Source organism: Pleurodeles waltl, chromosome 8 (genome assembly GCF_031143425.1).
Source record: "Pleurodeles waltl isolate 20211129_DDA chromosome 8, aPleWal1.hap1.20221129, whole genome shotgun sequence".
Classification (NCBI taxonomy): Eukaryota; Metazoa; Chordata; class Amphibia; order Caudata; family Salamandridae; genus Pleurodeles; species Pleurodeles waltl.
Window position 1 is genome coordinate 987,847,286 of NC_090447.1, and position 20,485 is coordinate 987,867,770.

A 20,485-nucleotide genomic window follows, 5' to 3' on the forward strand; every position below is an offset into this window, starting at 1 on the left:
CCTGGTCGCTGGGGGTCCTCTAAGTACTCAACTTTGAGGGTCCCAATTTCTCCTAGCTCCCTTCTAACATTTCCACATTCTTGGGCGGGGGACTTCACTTCACATTCCTCTAATTTAGTATATGGTTTGGTCCCCCATAAAGCCGTAGCTATTTTCTGCTTTTTCTTGCCCATGCTTGTTGTTTCTTTATGCTAATTCGTAATACCTACCGTGTGTATATATATATAGTGTGTACTTATCACCAGTTGGGTGACTGCCTATAAGTAATCTAGTTGAGTGTTACTATAATAAAGTACATTTATTTTTGCAACACTGTATGGTTCCTTTCATGTGAGATAACTTTGTGACCGCAGTGGTATTGCAAGAGTTGTACACTCTTCCTCGATAAGTCTTTGCTGTACGCCACAGCTACCACTAGAGAACCCTGGCATCCTAGACATTGTCTCACTAGCTAATAGGGGTTGCCTGGACCTGGCATAAGGTGCAAACACCATAGGTGTCTGTAGCAAAGGAGCTTCTTTCTAGCTTGGTTCCCCCCACCTTTGGCCTGTTTGACAGTGTGCTGGACTGTGTCTACTGGGATCCTGCTAATCAGGACCCCAGTAGTTATGCTCTCTCCCTTAAATTATGGTTGTTACATACTGGTAACCCAATAGTTCACCCACAATTGGCATACTGGTGCCCCTAATAAGTTCCTAGTATATGGTACCTAGATACCCAGGGCATTGAGGTTCCAGGGGATCCATATGGGCTGCAGCATATCTTTTGCCACCCATAGGGAGCCCGTGCAAAGGCTTCTACAGGATTGCCATTGCAGCCTGTGTGAAATGGTGCACGCACCATTTCACTGCAATTTACACTGCACCAGGTCACTTAAGAGTCACTCCTAAAGCAGGCCCTCCAGCTCTGAGGGCAGGGTGCAGAGTACGTGTGTGTGAGGGGACCCCCTGCACTAGCAGAAGTGCCCCAACGACCTCCAGGACATTTTAACCAGACTTGTGCGGGAACGCCATTTTGTGTGTACTGGACATAGGTCACTACCTATGGCCAGCTACATCATGGTAACTCTGAACATGGGCATGTTTGGTATCAAACGTGTTAGAATCATACCCCAAGGCTTTTGCAAGCATTTGTTGTATGATTCCATGCACTCTGTGGGCTCCTTAGAGGACCCCCCAGTATTGCCATTCCAGCCTTCTGAGGTTTTCCAGGCAGCCCCTGCTGCTGCCACCTCTCAGACAGGTTTCTGCCCTCCTGTTGCTTGAGCAGCTCAAGCCCAGGAAGGCAGAACAAAGGATTTCCTTTGGGAGAGGGGTGTTACACCCTCTCCCTTTGGAAATAGGTGTTACAGGCTTGGGAGGGGTAGCCTCCCCAAGCCACTGGAAATGCTTTGAGGGGCACATGTGGTGTCCTCCTTGCATAATCCAGTCTACACCGGTTCAGGGACCCCCAGTCCCTGCTCTGGCGCAAAACTGGACAAAGGAAAGGGGAGTGACCACTCCCCTGTCTATCACCACCCCAGGGGTGGTGCTCAGAGCTCCTCCGGAGAGTCCCTGGCTTTTTCCATCTTGGATTCCAAGTTGGCATGGACCTCTGGGAGCATCTGAGTGGCCTGTGCCAGCAGGTGACGTCAGAGCCCTCCCCTGATACGTGCTTGCCTGTGTAGCTGACCAGGGCTATTTAGGCACTCTCTCTTGGGTGTTTCTTCAGATTCGGATTGCAAGACTCAGGCAGGAATCTCCGTTGGAGTGAAGGAGTCACTCCCCTGCTACAGCAGGCACCTCTCTGTATTGATGACCGGCAGCATGGGTCCCCTCTGCTGACGAGTTGTGTGGATCCCGCATAACGGGTGGTGGACTGAAGTGGTCCTGACGTCCTACTGTCCAACTTTAGTGGAGGTAAGAGCTTGCCTCTCCACGCAAGACAGGTCCCCCGTGCACCCTGTATTTTGCAGTTGCAAAGGTGTGTTGGCATCCTTCTATGAAGTTCTTCGTGCACTCTGCAGCCCCGGCCCCCAGCACTCTAACCTGCAATTCACAGCTTCCTGCGTGGTTCTGTGGCGGCGTGGGATCCTTTGTTGTAGTGCTGCGTGGGCCTCCTTTTCCACCTTCTTTGACCCTGTGCTGTGGGACTCCTGTGCGTGCTGCTTGGTCTTCTGAGGGCTCTCTGAGTTGCTGAGAGCCCCCTCTGGCTTCCCCTCCTGGGTAGAGTCCACCAGGTCCCTCCTGGTCCCAGGCAGCGCCATTTTCTGCTAACTGCGAGCTTTGCATGTGCCATGGCTTGTTGGCGGAATCCAGCGATGCAAACCAGGCTGCAACCTTCCATCCGGCGTGCGACATCCATCTTCATCAACCAGGAACCTGCATCGTCTTCTTGGGTGCAGTACTGACTGTTGTTCTTCACCGGTGGTTCTTCCTTAGCACCTCCTTCCGGGTTAGCAGGGGCTCCTGTTCTCCCAGGACTCTTCTGTGCTTCTTGGACTTGGTCCCCTTCTTCCACAGGCCTTCTGGTCCAGGAATCCACTGTTGGTGTCTTTCATTCTCTTGTGGTTCTTGCATAATCTTCTTTCTCGTGTTCTTGTGTTTTCTAGGAAAGTTACTGTGATTTACTCCTGCTGCTCTGGGGTGGGTTCTATTACTTACCTTTGGTGTTTTCTAATACTCCCAGCGCCCCTCCACATGCTACACTTGCCTAGGTGGGAGACCGACATTCACATTCCACTTTCTTAGTATATGGTTGTGTTCCCCCTAGGCCCATTTCTAACTATTGTGATTTTCTCTATTTTCACTGTTTTCTAACTGTTTTTACAGCTATTTCTGCCTACTAGTGTATATAATTTGTGCATTACTTACCTCCAAAGGAAGTATAGCCTTTATGGTATTTTTGGCATTTGTGTCACCAAAATAAAGTACCTTTATTTTTGTAACACTGAGTATTTTCTTTGATGTTAGTGAGTACAGTGGTATTGCATGAGCTTTGCATGTCTCCTTGATAAGCCTTGGATGCTCAACTACAGCTACTCCTGGAGAGTCTGGCTTCTAGACACTGCCTACATTTCACTTATAAGGGAAAACTGGACTTGGTATAAGGTGCAAGTACCTTAGGTACCTACTACAAACCAGGCCAGCCTCTTACAGTGTCCGCCACACACCAAGCCAGCTTCCTAAGCTCTTGCAACACCACAATAGTCAGTAGACACAAGAAAGAATCACACAGGTATTACAAAAATAAGTGTTACTTTATTACATCACTAAAGTTGCTCTATCATTGGTATATCTCCACCTGGAGATATCAATGCACAAAAATATACACTTAGTAATAATCAGGAAAGGCATAAGAATACATGGGGCCCTATGGGGGCAAAACCATATACTCAGAAAATAGCATAAGAATGAAGGTGCCCAACTAAGTTGAGTGTGTTAGGATCTCAGGGGTTGGGAAAGTCAGAAACTACCAAATGTAAGTACTAGAAATCCCACAGCGCCCAGGTGCAGAGCGGTTATCGAGCTGAGTGTCTCATGGGCTAACACAGGACCGTCGTGGTTGGATTTTTATGGATTCAGGACCCTTTCCAGTGGACCCCGAGGGAGCCAGTTGGTACAAAGAAGGTTGGGGAGTGTCCCCACCCGTGGATACCCAGAAGACCAGAGTACCTACAACAAGGAGCCCACGTGCATACGGGTGAAGTGGAGTTGGAAACTTTCGTTCAAGTCAATGGAAGCCTCAGTTGTCAGCTGCTGTCGTGACCTGTGGACCAGATCGGGGGAAACAGAGTGTGGATTCTGGACGAGGAGAGCCTGAAAAAAGAAGGGACGTATCAGAGGGAGTCAGGAACGTCATCTACCTAGCCTAACCAGTCAGATGCTCCCAAGGGCCTCTGCACATCTTATTTTCAAGATGGCAGAATCAAGTGGCCACCTGGCAGAGCTCTGTGCACCTCCCTAGGGGAGGAGCTGGGCAGGGGGGAGTGGTCACTCCCTTGTCCTTTGTGTGGTTTCGCACTAGAGTGGGAACCAGGGGTTCCTGGACTGGTGTAAACCGGATTATGCAAGGAGGGCACCAAATGTGCCCTTCAAAGCAGTCTGGTGGCGACCAAAGCCCAGAGACACCTGTTTCAAAGGAAGAGGTGGTCACACCTCTCCCTTGCAGGAAATGCTTTGTTCTGTCTTCCTCTGCCTGAGCCAGGCTCACCAGCAGGAGGGCAAAACAGTGTCTGGGGTTGGCAGCAGTGTGGGCTAAGGCTGCATAGGCAGAACTGGGGAGTTCTCTATGGAACCCCCAGAGTACAGGAGATAATGCAACTAGCACTGGAATCGATGTAGTTGCATGATTGGCATCAAACTTGCATAGGTTCCAAGAAGCCATTGTGTAGTTGGACCACTGGTGTTGTCCAGTGTCCACTACATACCTTAAGATCGCTCCCCACACTTAAAAAGCCCAGGGAATGGATTCAGGTGTTTGTAGGGGTACACTGCTCATGCATGGGTACCCTCACAGGGCTCGAAAAATCTACTCCACCGCTCGCTATGATGAGTTTTATTTCATGAGGTCGAGTTATTTTTAGATCCTAGTCACCCCTTCTGGCGAGTGGGCAAATAACAGGTGTTCTGTTCAGTCAGAAACAGAATTAGCAATAAAGATGTCTTTAAATCTTATTCTTGTCACGTTTGTCTTCTTGCAATGCAAATTGTTTTCCTTGTGACTGCAGAGTTCAGAATGACTAAGTCGACATAGCACTCCCCTCAGAGTGCCATGCCAACCTCACACTGCCTGTGGCATAGGTAAGTCACCCCACTAGCAGGCCTTACAGCCCTAAGGCAGGGTGCACTATACCACAGGTGGGGGCATATGTGTATGAGCACTATGCCCCTACAGTGTCTAAGCAAAACCTTAGACATTGTAAGTGCAGGGTAGCCATAAGAGTATATGGTCTGGGAGTTTGTCAAACACGAACTCCACAGTTCCATAATGGCTACACTGAAATCTGGGAAGTTTGGGATCAAACCTCTCAGCACAATAAATGCACACTGATGCCAGTGTGCAATTTATTGTAAAATACACCCAGTGTAGGCTGACCAGTTCCTGCCAGAGTGCCACACACCAGACATGTTGCTGGCCACATGGGGAGAGTGCCTTTGTCACTCTGTGGCCAGGAACAAAGTCTGTTCTGGGTGGAGGTGCTTCTCACCTCCGCTTGCAGGAACTGTAACACCTGGCGGTGAGCATCAAAGGCTCACCCCTTTTGTTACAGCGCCCCAGGGCATCCCAGCTAGTGGAAATGCCAGCCCCTCCGGCCACTGCCCCCACTTTTGGCAGCAAGGCTGGAGGAGATAATGAGTCACCACCCACCAGTCACGACAGCCCCTAAGGAGTCCTGAGGTGACCCCTGCCTTGAGAAATCCTCCATCTTGAGTTTGGAGGATTCCCCCAATAGGATTAGGGATGTTCCCACCTCCCCACAGGGAGGAGGCACAAAGAGGGTGTAGACACCCTCAAGGACAGTAGCCATTGACAACTGCCCTCCCAGACCTAAACACACCCCTAAATTCAGTATTTAGGGGCGACCCATAACCCAGGAAATCAGATTCCTGCAACCTGAAGAAAGAAGGACTGCTGACCTACAAGCCTGCAGAGAAGAAGGAAGACTACAACTGATTTGGCCCCAGCCCTACCGGCCTGTCTCCAACTTCAAAAACCTGCTCCAGCGACGCATCGACAGGGACCCGCGACCTCTGAAGCCTCAGAGGACTGCCCTGACCCCCAGGACCAAGAAACTCCCGTGAGCAGCAGCCCTGCTCAACGATCTGCAACAAACTTGCAACTTTTCAACAACTTTAAAGACTTCACGTTTCCCGCCCGGAAGCTTGAGACTTCCCACTCTGCACCTGACTTCCCCGGCTCGACCTGCAGAAAACAAACACTTCAGGGAGGACTCCCGGCGACTGCGAGCCCGTGAGTAACCAGAGACGACCCCCCTGAGACCCCACAGTGACGCCTGCAGAGAGAATCCAGAGGCTCCCCCTGACCGCGACTGCCTGTAACAAGGGACCAGACGCCTGGAACCAACACTGCTCCCGAGGCCCCCAGGACCTGAAGGAACCGAACTCCAGTGCAGGATCGATCCCCAGGCGACCCTCTGCCTAGCCCATGTGGTGGCTACCCTGAGGAGCCCCCCTCCTGTGCCTGCCTGCATCGTTGAAGTGACCCCCGGGTCCCTCCATTGTTTTCAATCTAAAACCCGACGCCTGTTTGCACACTGCATCCGGCCGCCCCTGTACCGCTGAGGGTGTACTTTCTGTGCCTTCTTGTGTCCCCCCGGTGCTCTACAAAAACCCCCCTGGTCTGCCCCCGAGGACGCAAGTACTTACCTGCTGGCATACTGGAACCGGAGCACCCCTGTTCCCCATAGGCACCTATGTGTTTTGGGCACCTCTTTGACCTCTGCACCTGACCGGCCCTGAGCTGCTGGTGTGGTAACTTTGGGGTTGCCTTGAACTCCCAACAGTGGGCTGCCTATGCCCCAAACCTGAGACTTGTAAAGTGTTTTACTTACCTTCAAAACTAACCTTTACTTACCTCCCCCAGGAACTGTTGATTTTTGCACTGTGACCACTTTGAAAATAGCTTTTTGACATTTTTACAAAGACTGTATGGGATATTGCTTTCATTCAAAGTTCCTAAAGTATCTAAATGAAGAAAGTATTAACTGTAAATCTTGAACCTGTGGTTCTTAAAATAAACTAAAAGAAAAGATATTTTTCAATATAAAAACCTATTGGCCTGGAGTAAGTCTTTGAGTGTGTGTTCCTCATTTATTGCCTGTGTATGTACAACAAATGCTTAACACTACCGTCTGATAAGACTACTGCTCGACCACACTACCACAAAATAGAGCATTAGAATTAACTACTTTTGCCACTATCTTACCTCTAAGGGGAACCCTTGGACTCTGTGCATGCTATTTCTTACTTTGAAATAGTATATATAGAGCCAACTTCCTACAGTAATGAAAAAAAACTGACAGCATACCAAAGTGGCGCCTATAAAGGAACCACAATGACATATCTGACGCGGATGACAACGGATGCGGATCCGATCGGGGCACAGGGGTACTGCTCTCGAAAAATCTTCCAGATCCAGTGTCACACCTGGGGAGAAGTCAAAGGAATCCACAGCTATAGTCTCTACCAAACAAGGTGTTATCTAAGGTAAGTAACTTTTCCTTCCTTACACAAGTGAACATGAAGGTGAGAAATCTGTGGTTAAATAGAATATCTACAAGAAAAAGCAAAGATTAGTAACTTGTAGTGCTCTTCTGTCGTGACCATGGTATAACGATAAACTATGATGAATCAAAATTATTTGGTTTTCACTGACTGTGCATGAAGGAACACATTTAAAAAAAAGCAGCAGTTCATCTAATTGTCAATCACTCTGTCAATAGTGTAATTGAAAACATCACATTAAATTAACAGGCAAGAAGTTGATCAGAAATGACAGGAAGAGAAGATCAATCAGTATGCAGCCTTATGCGGTATAAAGCAGAAGTTGTTTTGTGTTCACCCAAGGCCTTCTCCCTAAGTATTAAGCAAGAAGTCTGGGGCCAACAAACCAATCACAGCTACTGAGAAGTACAAGTGCACTTCTTCAGGGAGCACTTGGTAATGTTTCAGTCACTTCCCCGCTAATAGACATTCCTGATGTAGTTTGCCAGGAGAAGCTTGTTGTTGACAGAAAATCTGATTGATCAATTCTTGCAGAGTTCATTGCATATTTAAATTACAGCCACTTTCTTGTTTTCTAAATAAAATGTTTTTGGTCATGAATCTTGCTGGATTCTAACAGTTGCTAAATAAAAAAATACTGTTAAAATTATAAAAAAATACATTGAAGAACTGTACCATCTGCCATCACAAGAAATCTTGATAGGCATGGAATGGGCAGTGCTACTGCTTAGTAAATCTCATCCACCGTTTTCCCATTAAACATATGGATACCCATGAAATCTAACACAGTAGGTAACAGAAGCTAACACCATGGCAATCTATTGACGTACGGCAGCACTTTGTTTTTCTGAACATGACCTGAAGCCACCTCAGAGGAAGACCCATTAAGGCTCATGGAGGCTTCGGATGTCAGGAGCCAGAGTGAAGTGAATATTTTCCTGATATCCACCAGATTAATTGGTGCTTTCCTGAAAATAAAAATGTCAAAAAACAATAAAACTCTTAAATAGTACAAGCTGTAGTGAAAGTCCTGGATCTCCGTTAAGGAAGCAAACTGTAGAGTGAATGAGAGAATCATTGAAGAGATGATTACTAAGATAGTGAATGAAGGGGCTTTACCATGTGTGCCGAGTTTACCCAAGGTAATTGCATATCCCTGTAGGTACACACATCTTCTTGCTTTTCACTCATTGAATTTAGTCCTTTTACCAGTTGCTCACCTTGTAGGTAAAAGATAAAACCTCACTCTTTCAAAACACATTTTCCTCTCACCACCCATTGTTTTGAATTGTTTAATTTTACATATTTTCTTTTTTGTGTGAAAAAGCCCATTAGCTGTATTCCAAGTGAAATTCCTGAAATGTCTTCTGTATCTTGGAGACCAACTATTTCACAACTCGGTGTTTAAAAAGAATGGATTTTTTTTACTGTGTGCTTTTTGAAGTGAAGCATTCTTAATGTTCAAAATGGCTGGTCTTGTAACAGAGGGGTTAATAAAATGACTAATGTGAAAGTCATTTGTCAGTGTACAAACATCATTACTCCATACCTATCAAAGATAAACAGGTGTCCAGGCCAGTAAATGAGAAAGTGAAAATGCAGGTTTTCCCAAGTTCCGAGTTTGTTTTAATGTGCTGAAACTGAAGTGATTATTCTGTCTGAAAATACGGTTTCTTGTAAATGAACTTCAGTTTATTATTGGTTGTGTTTTAGTCAGTGTGATGATTTTCACTTATTACTCCACCTTTACCTTGATAGGTGGCTTCAACCTGATTCCTTTGCTGATCCTCAGAAGACATCTCTAATCCTAAACAAGGATGACATCCGTTGTGGGTGGCCCACTACCATCACTGTACAAACCAAAGATCAGTATGGAGATGTGGTGCATGTTGGAAATATGAAGGTGAGGTCTGGTTTAGCCCATGTTATATACCTAATATCTGATAAAGACTTTGATTTGCAGATTCCTTAACTGAGAATACCCCCCAGGCGTCAGATTGGATATGGAATTCTTTCTTCCAGCTGTACCCTTGCGCGCTGTCTGGTGACGTTGGTCTGCTCTGCATCCAACATAGGAGTCATGATGACATCATGACGTTGAATATAGGTGCCACCCACTGACGTCAGTTCTTTTCTTTCCGTTTAGCCTATGTGCAGATCCGGAGAAGCGGTACCCTCATTCGTTTTTTACCCAACTTTTCAACCTTTTTGTCAGTCTTTGACTACTCGGTGCGTTGAGATGTCTTCCAGCAAGACCGGATTCAAGCCATGTGACTTCAGTCACCGCATGATGTCGGTGACGCATCCACATCTCGTTTGCTTGTAGTGCCTGGGGCCCGACCGTGACATGAGTCCCCAGCTCATGAACCCGAAGACTTTTAGAGCGTGGTCCCTTAAGCTTATGACGGCCCAGCGCTCGGCCTGCGTCACTCCCGGTCTCGTTTGAGAGGAAGGTCTCAAGGCCGCTCGCAGACCCATCACCGCTCGTCCCACTCCAAATCCTCGGAACATCCAGGTCACAAAAGTTTTTGAAGAAGAAAAAACATTATTTGACTTCACACTATCGCTCAGACAATTCGAAGCAGGAGGAGCGTCGTCGCTCAAGGCTTCTGTTCTCGGAGCCTGAGTCAACTCCGATCCCTTCCTCAAGTTTCTGGATGCCACCCCTGCCCAACTCAGAGAGTTTTATGAGGCCATGCACATCATTGTTGGGTTTATCAACCCCGTATGATGCCTTAGGGCCTCCCACCCCTAGGTTCCGACAGGCAGCTTCGGCTCTGGAGGGCACCCGAGGAACTGTTACCGGATCCCTACCAGTGGCGGTCATTCCACAGCAACCATTCTCGGCACCCATAAAGACATCAACACTTGAGACGCTGGTCAGGCCTACGATCGACATCAATCCCATACTCATTCCCAACTCCGATCTGGAGCCAGAACAATGTCACTCAACACTGGTTCCGTCTTAGACTCGGACTATGTTCCCCAGATTGGATTCTGACCCTTATGCCTATGGGTACGGGTACAGTGAGAGTATGGAGGGGTCACTAGACCGTTTAGAATTCCAGCTAGAAGACCCTGAAGTTGACTGGGCTCAGGAATTGGGCGAAGCCAGTGGTATCAATAACTCCCCTAATGCTGGCATGCTTTCTCCCCCTACTGTGGCTACAGAGGAGGGGAGCCTCATATTCAGTGGTGGTGAGAAGAGCGGCAGAGGTCCTGGGCCTTGAGCTGCCTTTGGATGTCAGGACTAACCTTCTTACTGAGGTGTTTCAGCAAGGGACTTCATTTTCTTAACTCCTTTGCCCTTTAATGAAACCCTCAGTAATGTCCTGCTGGTATGGACGTGGTCTAAACCCAGCACAGGGGCTCCTCTCAACAGAACAATCAGCGGCCACCATAGGCCTGCACCTAACAACCCTAAGTTCTTGACCCGAGATCCCACGTCTGAGAGTTTGATTATTCAGGCTTCTTCTTCTGGTGCATTTCCATCCCCACCCCCGGATAGGAAATCTAAATGACTGGGCCAACTTTGGGAAGAAGATGTTCTCTTCCACCAGTTTAGCGTTGCAATTCGTGAACACTGCTTGCCTTTTGGGACACTATTCCCATCCTTTAAGGAAAATGGGCTGCATAAAAAAAAAAAATAAAAAAAAAAAATATTGCTTCATTTAAAATAATCAGACATGGTGGTCGGCTGATACCAGCATGCCACCATCCCTGTGATTTATGCGATTCCTGGTGGAACGCAAATTGCGACCTACCTCATTAATATTAATGAGGCAGGTCTATTTGCGACCCACCGGGAAACGCAAAAGAAACTCAATGGTGTTTCTTACATTTGGAATTGCAGTTAGGAAATCACAATTCCAAATATTTGTACATGTGGCCCTTAGTCTCTTAAGTTTGGGTAAGCTAGGGGTTTGGCATAGCTCTTGCTCCAAATCTCTGTGGGGAGACTAAGTCAGAGTAGTTAGGAACACCTACACCACTCAAATAAATCACACACCATGTCTTCTGTAGAGTACACATCTCAGGCCCTGAACTCACGATATGTGGGTCTCACTTTCCAGGAGTTGAGGGAGTTGTGTTCCGAAAGAAAACTGAAGGAAAGTAGGAACCCTAATAAGAGTCTGCTTCTGGACCTGCTTCTCCAGACTGACCAAGACAATGCCGGCAGTCAGAAGGAGTAGGAGTAGGAGGAAGAGCCAGAATCTAACTCCCCACTGTTAGAAAGAATAGATCTAAGAAGGAATCTCCCTTGGAGTGAAGGAGTCACTCCCCTGCATCCGCAGGCACCAACTGCAACCACGACTGGCTGCATGGATCCTCTCTCCTCTGGAAATGCATGCATCCTGCATCACAGATGGTGGTCTGGAATGGTCCCCTTGGTCCTCTCTACCAGCTGTCCAACTTGAGAGACAGGAATCCCTTGCCTCACCTTGCAGACAGTACGCCTGTGCACCGTGACTCTTGCAGCTACCAAGGCATGTTTGTTCCTCCTCCAAGAGATCTTCAGACTCTGTGTAGCCCCAGCCCCTGGCACTCCTTCCTGGAAAGCACAGTCTCCTGCCTGCTGTTTCAGTGGTTTCAGTGACGTGGGACTCCTCTTGAGGTGTGCTGAGTGTACCTCATTGCGACTCCTGTGCCTGCTGGCCATGGCTCGTCTGTGGGGGCTGACTCCTCTTCTTGTGACTCTCCCAGCTGCTGAGGGTCAGCTCGGACTCCGGTCGTTGGGTCGAGTCCCCTGAGCCTTGCTGGTCCTCTTCTGCCTTGCAAAACCTTTTTCTCCGAATCTTGTTTGCGCCAAGGCTTGTTGGTGGTTTTCCAACACCACTGACTGCAGCACGACTGCCGATGTGGGACATCGTTTGCTTCACTTCTGCATCTCCTCTTTTGCTCTTGTGGTGCACTGATGACTTACTTCATCCACCGTCGACCTGGTCCCCCATCCTCAGAAGGGTGGGTAGGGACTCTTGCCACAGCCGGACACTCCACCTCAAGCTGGACTTGGTCGCCTTCTTTTGAAGGTCCTCTTCTGTCAGGATCCACCTTTGGTTTCTTCCAGTCTTGTCTGGGCCTTGCACAAAGTTCTCCTGTGGGTTTGGGGAAAAACCAGGTACTTACATCTTCTCTCCTGGTCGCAGAGAAACACCCTGGTGCTTAACTTGTGGGGTTCCTAGTTCCTCCAGCTCCCCTCTACTGGTTCCACTTACTTAGTATATAGTTTAGTCTCCCCCTAGGACCTTCATTATTTGCTATTGCTTTTACTACTTGTTTTTGCTTTCTGTGCTAATCACGGACTTCTAATGTGTGTACACAAGTGTGTTTACTCACCTCCTAGTGGAGTATTGCCTGGACAGTATTTGGGTTACTATGATAAAATACTATTATTTCTAACACTGTGGGTCTTTCATGTGTGTAAGTGCTGTGTGACTGTAGTGGTATTGTATAAGCTTTGCATGTATCCTTCATAAGTCTTCGCTGCACATCCACAGCTACATCTAGAGAGCCCTGGCTTCCTAGACACTGTACACCTCACTAGTAGGGGATACCTGGTATAAGGTGATGACACCATAGATGCTCACCACACACCAGGCCGGCTTCCTACAAACCATTCCAGCATGTTTGCTGTTATTAATTTATGGAAACCCAGCCTGTGAGGAAACAGGCGTTTTGCTCCCCCCCACACATTTAACCAACATTTTGACTGCTGCATACTGTTGTAATGGCTCTGAAAGGTACTGAGCCCTGCTAATTAGGACTCAGTTCATGTGATCTGACCTTTCAATAGGTCAGAGTACATGTACACTGTTAATTGGCCCTTAACCAAATGGCATAACCTAGCTTACTTGGGCGTTGCTAATATATGGTACCAGAGGTACCCAGGGCCGGGAACTTAGTGTCCTCTCAGGAACATGATCAGTGGTTTTGTCATCCTGTTTGAGATCAGGCAAAATATGGTTCCCAGTCTGCCATTGCAGACTAGAAGGGCATTTTTAAGTTGCTAGCTTGACTTTGCCATTTCTCACAAAGGATGTCTGGCTGCTTGGCCGATGACAAACATTAGGGGACTCAGCCTCTCCTTCTTATGGTCCTTTTCCAGACACCAAAGGTATAAGGGTCTGTCTCTTTGAATTTTTTTATTAGGGTTCTGCTTCTTTTAAATCGTCAACTTCGCTCATTCTACTTTCCTCATAAAATATGTCTGTCACAGCAGGCAAGAATCAACACTAATTGTCCCACAACTCCACTCATGGGAGTGACGGCAGTTCACACTTGACTCTAAGCCACGGTGATATGTACATCATAAGGTTAATCTCAGGCTCTAGGCCTACTCTTTGATTCCCTTATCAGCCCCATCTTTCTTCCTGAGATGTGTCCAGGCCCCTTCCTTGTGAACTATCACTGAATCAAGAACAGCCTTTTGAAGAGTAAAAGGAGACTATTTTCCCACCAGTGTGTGTCACACCCATCTCACAGAAATGTAGCAATACAGTAATCTTTCTGTGGGATTCCTTTCCTCTTCATGTCTTGTCTAGATAGACTTGGGTTCCCTTAATGGAGCCCAGGTTTTTAGGGTGCACTCGCAGCACACTTACTGTCTAGCACTAGTACCTCCATGCATTGTACCATTTAGGGGTGGGCAGTAAACTCTGTTCCGCCAGCAGAGTTTTGCCACTCTACGCTCTGCTTGACGCAGAATTTGGCAAAACTCTGCTACTGCTGTGTGGCAAAGTTTTACCGGTGCCCACCCCTGTTACCACATCATGTACAAGTGCATTCAGTACACACTTTGTCTGCATGCATTGTGTTGCGCCAAAGCTTTTCTTTATGTAACCAGGCTGTGCTTTCTACAAACACACACACTGCCAGCACAAACACTCACCAAGTGCGTCCTTCCCAACACTTCATCCTTCAGGTATTGTACTTGATGCAAGCACACACACCCAACACATGCTTTCACTGTGCATGCACAACACCACATTGTTCATGTCATGTACTCCTCACAGGCATATACACTCTCAGCATTAATCTCACATGTACTTCACAGTACTAAGCGTTTCCATAGTGTACCCTTCCAAGACACACACAACCAATGCAGTCTCTACTCCTGTGCTATACAGCACTCCACATCTACCTCATTTAGGCCAAGGGTGAGTTAAGCACACAGCAGCAGACTTTTTAAAAGGTGTGTGAGCCTTCAGGCCTCACCCTAATGTCACATGGTAAAAAGGTTGTGTCCACTACTACTGACCACTATACAGTATGCTGCCACCATCATGCTTTTGCTGCTTAACTCCTGGGAAAGGCTGTAGCATTCCACCACTAAGAAGGTAGCGCTTTGGGTGCACCTCCCCTAAGGGCACTTTCTGGGCATAAAATGGGCACCCCTGGCAACCTGAACTGAGATCTCGGACTGAAGAAGAGGACTGGACAAGGGCTGCCTTGTTACACCAAGGACCTGACAAAGATAGGCTCCATGAAAGTTTGACTGCACCTTGGGTGCTAGCGATGGAAAGGACTGTGCCTGCTTTTCCTGATTGTGGAGACGTTGCCTCCTGATGCCAGCCAGAAGCAAGAAACTCCATGGCTGGACTCCTGTTAGCAAAACAGGGCTACAACATTTATGATGGCCTGCCTTGCAAATTGGTACCCTGGGTCTCCGAAACGCCTTTCCTTGCCCTCTTGCAGCCTAAAGGACCAAGATGCGACACTCCATAGTTGCACCCACGTCTGCTGGACCCAGGAGAGTCACCGGAGTATGGCTAGGTTGCCCAGAAGGCAAGTTACCATCAAAATAAGAAAGCATCTGAGACCGCTTAACCAGGCAACTGGTATCCCAGTGGCAACTGGACTTGGGCCTAGCCAGAGAGCACAGGATCACCTCACCAAGCTTGTGCACCAAGTAGCCCCCCCAGGAAGGCCCCATTCGACCACAGCATCTTTGAGCATCTTCAGCATGCTGTATCCCTCGCATCAGGACCACTCCAGTGGAAGTCAATGGCAAGGGGCCACTGGAACTGGACTGGTGACTGCTTTCTGTGAGGAGGTAACTTTTTCCGTGGACCTTCCTGGCTCCCCTGACTAGCTCCCTGCTGGAGTAGCTCTTAAGTAACCACATTAATACTTACCCAGGTTTTTCTTGAAAACTTTTCTCAATGGCAAATGACAATTTTTCACTTAACTGCATACAAATTTATGATATGATATACCTTGTCACATCTGTCTCTCCAGAACCCTATGGTGGATCATTTTTGTTTTAGTGTCTGAAAGTTCATAAAAATGTAATCTATTTTTATAACTTGGTGTCAGATTTTTTGAGTGTCAAATTTTGTTCCTCAGTTGTTTTGGTGCAGTTTAAAAGCTTTACATTTGTTCATTTGTGCAAGCCTGACTTCTCAGAGACACAACTACCCAGGGTTGAGCTAAGGTTTAACAAACAAAACCTGACTGGCCGTGAAGGGGTAGATAGTATTTTCACATGGTGAGTTCACAGTCACACCATATAATAAACCCCATTTCCACACACAACCTTCATTCTTCTACCTCTAGCACAGCAGAAATAAAATCTAATTGGTCTTTCAAAGATGGTGCTCACCCACATACCTGTTTGAACATTAAGGCTTATGTTCAGCTGCTCAATTAAATATCAAGGCCTGCTATTTTTGCCCCACAAGGCTCGGCACACTAATAGGTCAGCGTGTAAAACTTCCCTGTAGCCTTCAAATGCAACCAGGGATATGATTCTGTCTGGGGTAGGATGGTAGCACTGGATCTACAAGATGCCTATATCCGTGTTCCCGTCTAGCAGGCCCATAGTTACTAATTGTGGTCCAAGGTGGGAGACAAGCATTTTGTTTGCTGTGCTCCCTCTTAGCCTCATCAGTGCTCAAGTGTTTCCGAAGGTTATGGCGGTGGGAGCAGCATACCTTTAGAGGTCCAGATTTACCAATCTTCCCCTACCTCAATGACTGACTTTTGATGGTGGGCTTGCCATAGTCAAATGTGTACCGCTGTTAGATGACTGCGAACCTCCTGATATTGTTTAGGTTCACTATCATTGTGCCATAGCCACACTTTATTCATTCTCAGAGACTCCCTTTTATTGGAACTATGCTGGATACAGTACATTACCAGGCCTTCCCTCCATTTGGGCTATGATCTCAATGTTTCAGCCTCAGTCCTGTGTCTGTCAGGGCAGCTGTGAGGCTTCTTAGGATATCAGCCTCTTGCATCCTGCTCGTCCATCGCGTCCATCACACCAGATTGCTGTAGGAAACTGGGTTCTGGTTGCAGAAGCCCATGCACATTTTGCCTGGTTTTTGATGCAGCATTTACTGAATTTCACTGGGTTCCTGCTAACCAGTTCCCCAATGCCAATGTTCCATACCCAAAACAATACACCTGGTCCTTGATCACCAAGTGGCCAGGCCCTCTGGCACTTAAAATGGTGCCTCTGGTACCTAGGACTGGGGTACTAAAGAGCATCCCCCAAGACCTGCAGCACAGCTTGTGCTACTCTAAGGGGCACAGCGCCAAATTCATACAGACTGCAACTGCAGGCTGTGTGATCAGGTGTTCCAGAAAGTGAAAACACAACATGGCACACACTTGTGTGCCATATCCCCTAACACTGCCTGTAGTACTTATAAGTCATCCCCTACAGCAGGCTTTACAGCCCTAAGGCAGGGTGCATTATATTAAAGGTGAGGGAATGTCTGCATGAGCAAATATGCCTCTAGACATAGTAAGTGAACAGGGTAGCCATTTAAGTACATGTGCTGGATACTGGTCATCCTCATTCATTAAGCATTATTTCGGTAATAACAAAATACCATAAAAGCTCATACTACAATACACATTTAAGAATAAAAAGCCATTATATAAAACACTTTAACTAATAAAAATATTCAAGAAGAACAGTTAAAAATATGAATTACAGATTCTGAAGCAAAGTCAAATTTAATAAGATTCCACCACTATGAAAGGGACAATATAGAGGCCTTCGCCCATTAGACGTAATGAACAAGAAATAAAAGGCTCAATATAACAATTTTTAAAATCAAATATTCCCTATAAGCACAACATATCCAATTATCTCTACAAACTTAGGCTTGTTTTGGTGTAGTACATTGCAAGCTGCCCCTTAAATTCCTAGCTCTCATGTGCCAAATTGCCTCTAGGAATCTAGCCAGAGTGCACACTACAACACCAAGGGTATTCGTTTTGCAAATCCTTAAAGCTAAGTGCCGATTGTTAAAACCCATGGATCTACAAAGTGGTACAATCCATTTAGTCCGCTGTTTAGCATATGCAGGATAATAAAATAACACATGAGCAATACTTTCAGGTAACCCACAGCCCATTTGGTATAGGTCTTCTTGATTGTTCTGTTTAGACCCTCTACAAGTAAAAGTGCCCAATGGTAATGATCCCAATCTAAACCTAATATAAAGTGCACGTGCTTGAGGGGATAAAATCAAATCCATATATTTTACAAATTCATAGTGACATTTGATGGTCGTGAATCTATCTGTCAAGCTGGACAAAGACACCTCGGCTAGCTTCCTTGTTTTTAAGTTAGACCAGTATGCATCCTTGACCACTTGTACCTCATTTTTGGGAAGACCGTGAGGATCTATCCAAAACTGGGACAGCCATAAATTAGTCAAAATATTTTCGACATGATTACACCAGGGAATTTTCCTTATTGTATGTGTATTCAGCAGGGCGTTCAACCATATTCTGTATGGGCCATAAATATCCATAGACCAGATCCTGATCCAATACAATATTGGTCTTAAAGCGGCTATATGGGCAACAGAGTCTATATTTAAGTCCATCCGGATAGGCAGCGTAGGGGAACTACTGGGAATTTTTAATAGAACCTTTATAAATGGAATTTTCGGCAAGCTCTAAGTTCATCAAATTGCCATGTCCCCATAGCTCTGCACCATACAGAGAGCCCCCTCTAGCTTGTAGTTTATAGATTTATATTGCGGGAGAGATTGCAAAACTAGAAGATCTATTAGCGAATCTCATGATGCCCCCCCCGAATTCTGTTTCAATCTCATGTATGCTTTTGACAAGTGGGCCTGCCATTTATGTGAGTCCTCTAATGTAACTCCCAAATAATCAAACTTGGTCACTCTCTCTAATACTTCTCCATCCCAAAAAATTGTCCTCCTTGTTTTGTGTTTTTGTCGCCAAAAATCATGTATTTAGTTTTTGAAGTGTTAACTTCAAGGCCATAATCCTTGCAGAAGGACGTAAACTTCTCAAGTAAATTGGCAAGGCCAGAGGCAGTTTGAGATAATAACAAAGTTTCGTCCTCAAATAGTAAACACTGAGTCTTTATCCCACCTAATCTTGGTGCATCATTATCGCAGGCCATTAAGTAAGGGATACAAGCATTAATAAACAACAAAAACAATGTAGGGGCCAACACACATCCCTGCCTCACCCCTCTTTTAATTGGAATCTCGCGTGTTACCTCCCCATTTCCTCCCCATCTAATTTTTGCGAAACTCTGTGTATAAACTTTTAATTAAGTTTAATAAGGGGCTTGGAAAGCCAACTCTGTCTAATACATCCCACAATCTACAATGCGGGACCAAGTCAAAGGCGGATTTAAGGTCTACAAAGGCCACAAAAAGTTTCCATGCATCCAGATCTACAGTCTTCCATTTAATAGTAAGAAACCTAAATATCTGGTCAGTTGTGCTAATTTTCTGTCTACAGCCTGCTTGGAGATCACTGAGCACTTGGGATTCCTCTAGCCATTCTTTGACCCTTGTCAAAAACTGATAACAAAATATTTTTTGAAGATTATCCAGAAGGCTGATTGGTCTATAGTTCGCCGGGACTGCCCTATTCCCCTTTTTATAAATAGGTACAATAATTGCACCCTTCCAAGAGCGGGGATATGTTCCACTTGCCAAGACGGCATTTGATACATTATTAACATAGAGGCCCGCGTACTTAGATCAGACCGATATAGATCAGCAGGTATACCGTCTAAGCCAGGGGCCTTTCCTGGCTTTTGGGCCTTAATGGCCATCCTGGTTTCATTCAATGGAAACGGAAACAGGCTGTCAAAGGAAGAGGAATCCAGGAAAGCTACTGTGCTACTGCTGATTTCAACGTCATACAGCTTCGTAAAATGGGCCACCCAGTCTTCTGTGGAATATGGCAGTCTGGTCTAGAATTTTCATTCCTCCCATTGGAGGCCACCAAAGACCAGAAGCGTTTTGACTGCTTCCCCTTGACTGCTGTCAACAAGTCCTGCCATGTCTCTGTTTCCCAATTATTTTTACAGGTCTTTGTTACAAGAGCATACTCATGCCTAGCACTAATTATTAACTGTCTATCATTGGATTTGATTTCCTTTATCAAGCTGCACTTAGATTCCCTGCATGCTTTACCAAACCACACATTATGGGGTCCAGTTGCTAAATGCTCATTTCCCCTGACAGTTCTAAAAAAAAAATAAAAAATAAAAAAAAACCTTGAAGATAGAAAAAAGATCAGTGTGCAGAGCCATGACCTCATCGGGGGAATGCGAACAGGAATACTCCACTAATTGATGTGTCAATACTAAATCTAACATCTTCTCCAACAGTTTCTTAGAATTTTTAAAGCAGTCCCATTTCAGGGCACGCTTATTTTAAGAAACTTTAAAAGGGGGAATGATTTCATTATTAGTTTGGATATTTGTTCTTTTAGAAATAAGCCTGTCGTATGTAACTAACATTGGTGCATGATCACTATTATACTGATTTCCTACATGAATGTCCTGTATAGTGTGCCATAGCCTCACATCGATAATCACATAATCTAATATACTGTTATAAAACCTTCTGAAAAATGTGGGTTTTGCAGGAGAGTCCGAAGGAAACCGTCCATTTCCTGGGCGAAGTCCGTGTGTTATCATAAAATCAATAATCTGCGAACCCCTACTACTTAATTTAGACTGCTTCTTTGAAGAAGAAAAGGAAGGAATATTCCATGACGCATCTTCTAACTGCGTAATCTCAGAGAATGCAGAGTACGGTTCGAATAAGACATTTAAGTCCCCAGCAATAAAAATAAAGTGCAATGTTATATAATCTGAAACCAAAGCATTCAATACCTGAATAGTTTTTGACAATTGGTTAGAAGGACCTGGTCTGTTATAAACATTAACACACAGCAAAGAAAAGTCATGCCTTTTGTTAGAAATGGGGTTTTTGGTTGGCAGTCAGGTTGCCCTCTGT

The 20,485-nt window shown here is 46.0% G+C and overlaps 1 protein-coding gene across 17 annotated transcripts in view; it reads left to right on the forward strand.

Moving 5' to 3' along the window:
* The window catches only part of MYCBP2 (MYC binding protein 2), a 1,769,078-nt gene that overhangs the window by 951,347 nt on the left and 797,246 nt on the right, over positions 1-20,485 (forward strand). For all 17 annotated transcript variants that reach the window (XM_069205243.1, XM_069205245.1, XM_069205247.1 and 14 more), the window contains one exon: positions 8,985-9,129. In XM_069205243.1, coding sequence (XP_069061344.1) covers positions 8,985-9,129 — 145 coding nt within the window. The remainder of the gene's footprint in view (positions 1-8,984; positions 9,130-20,485) is intronic.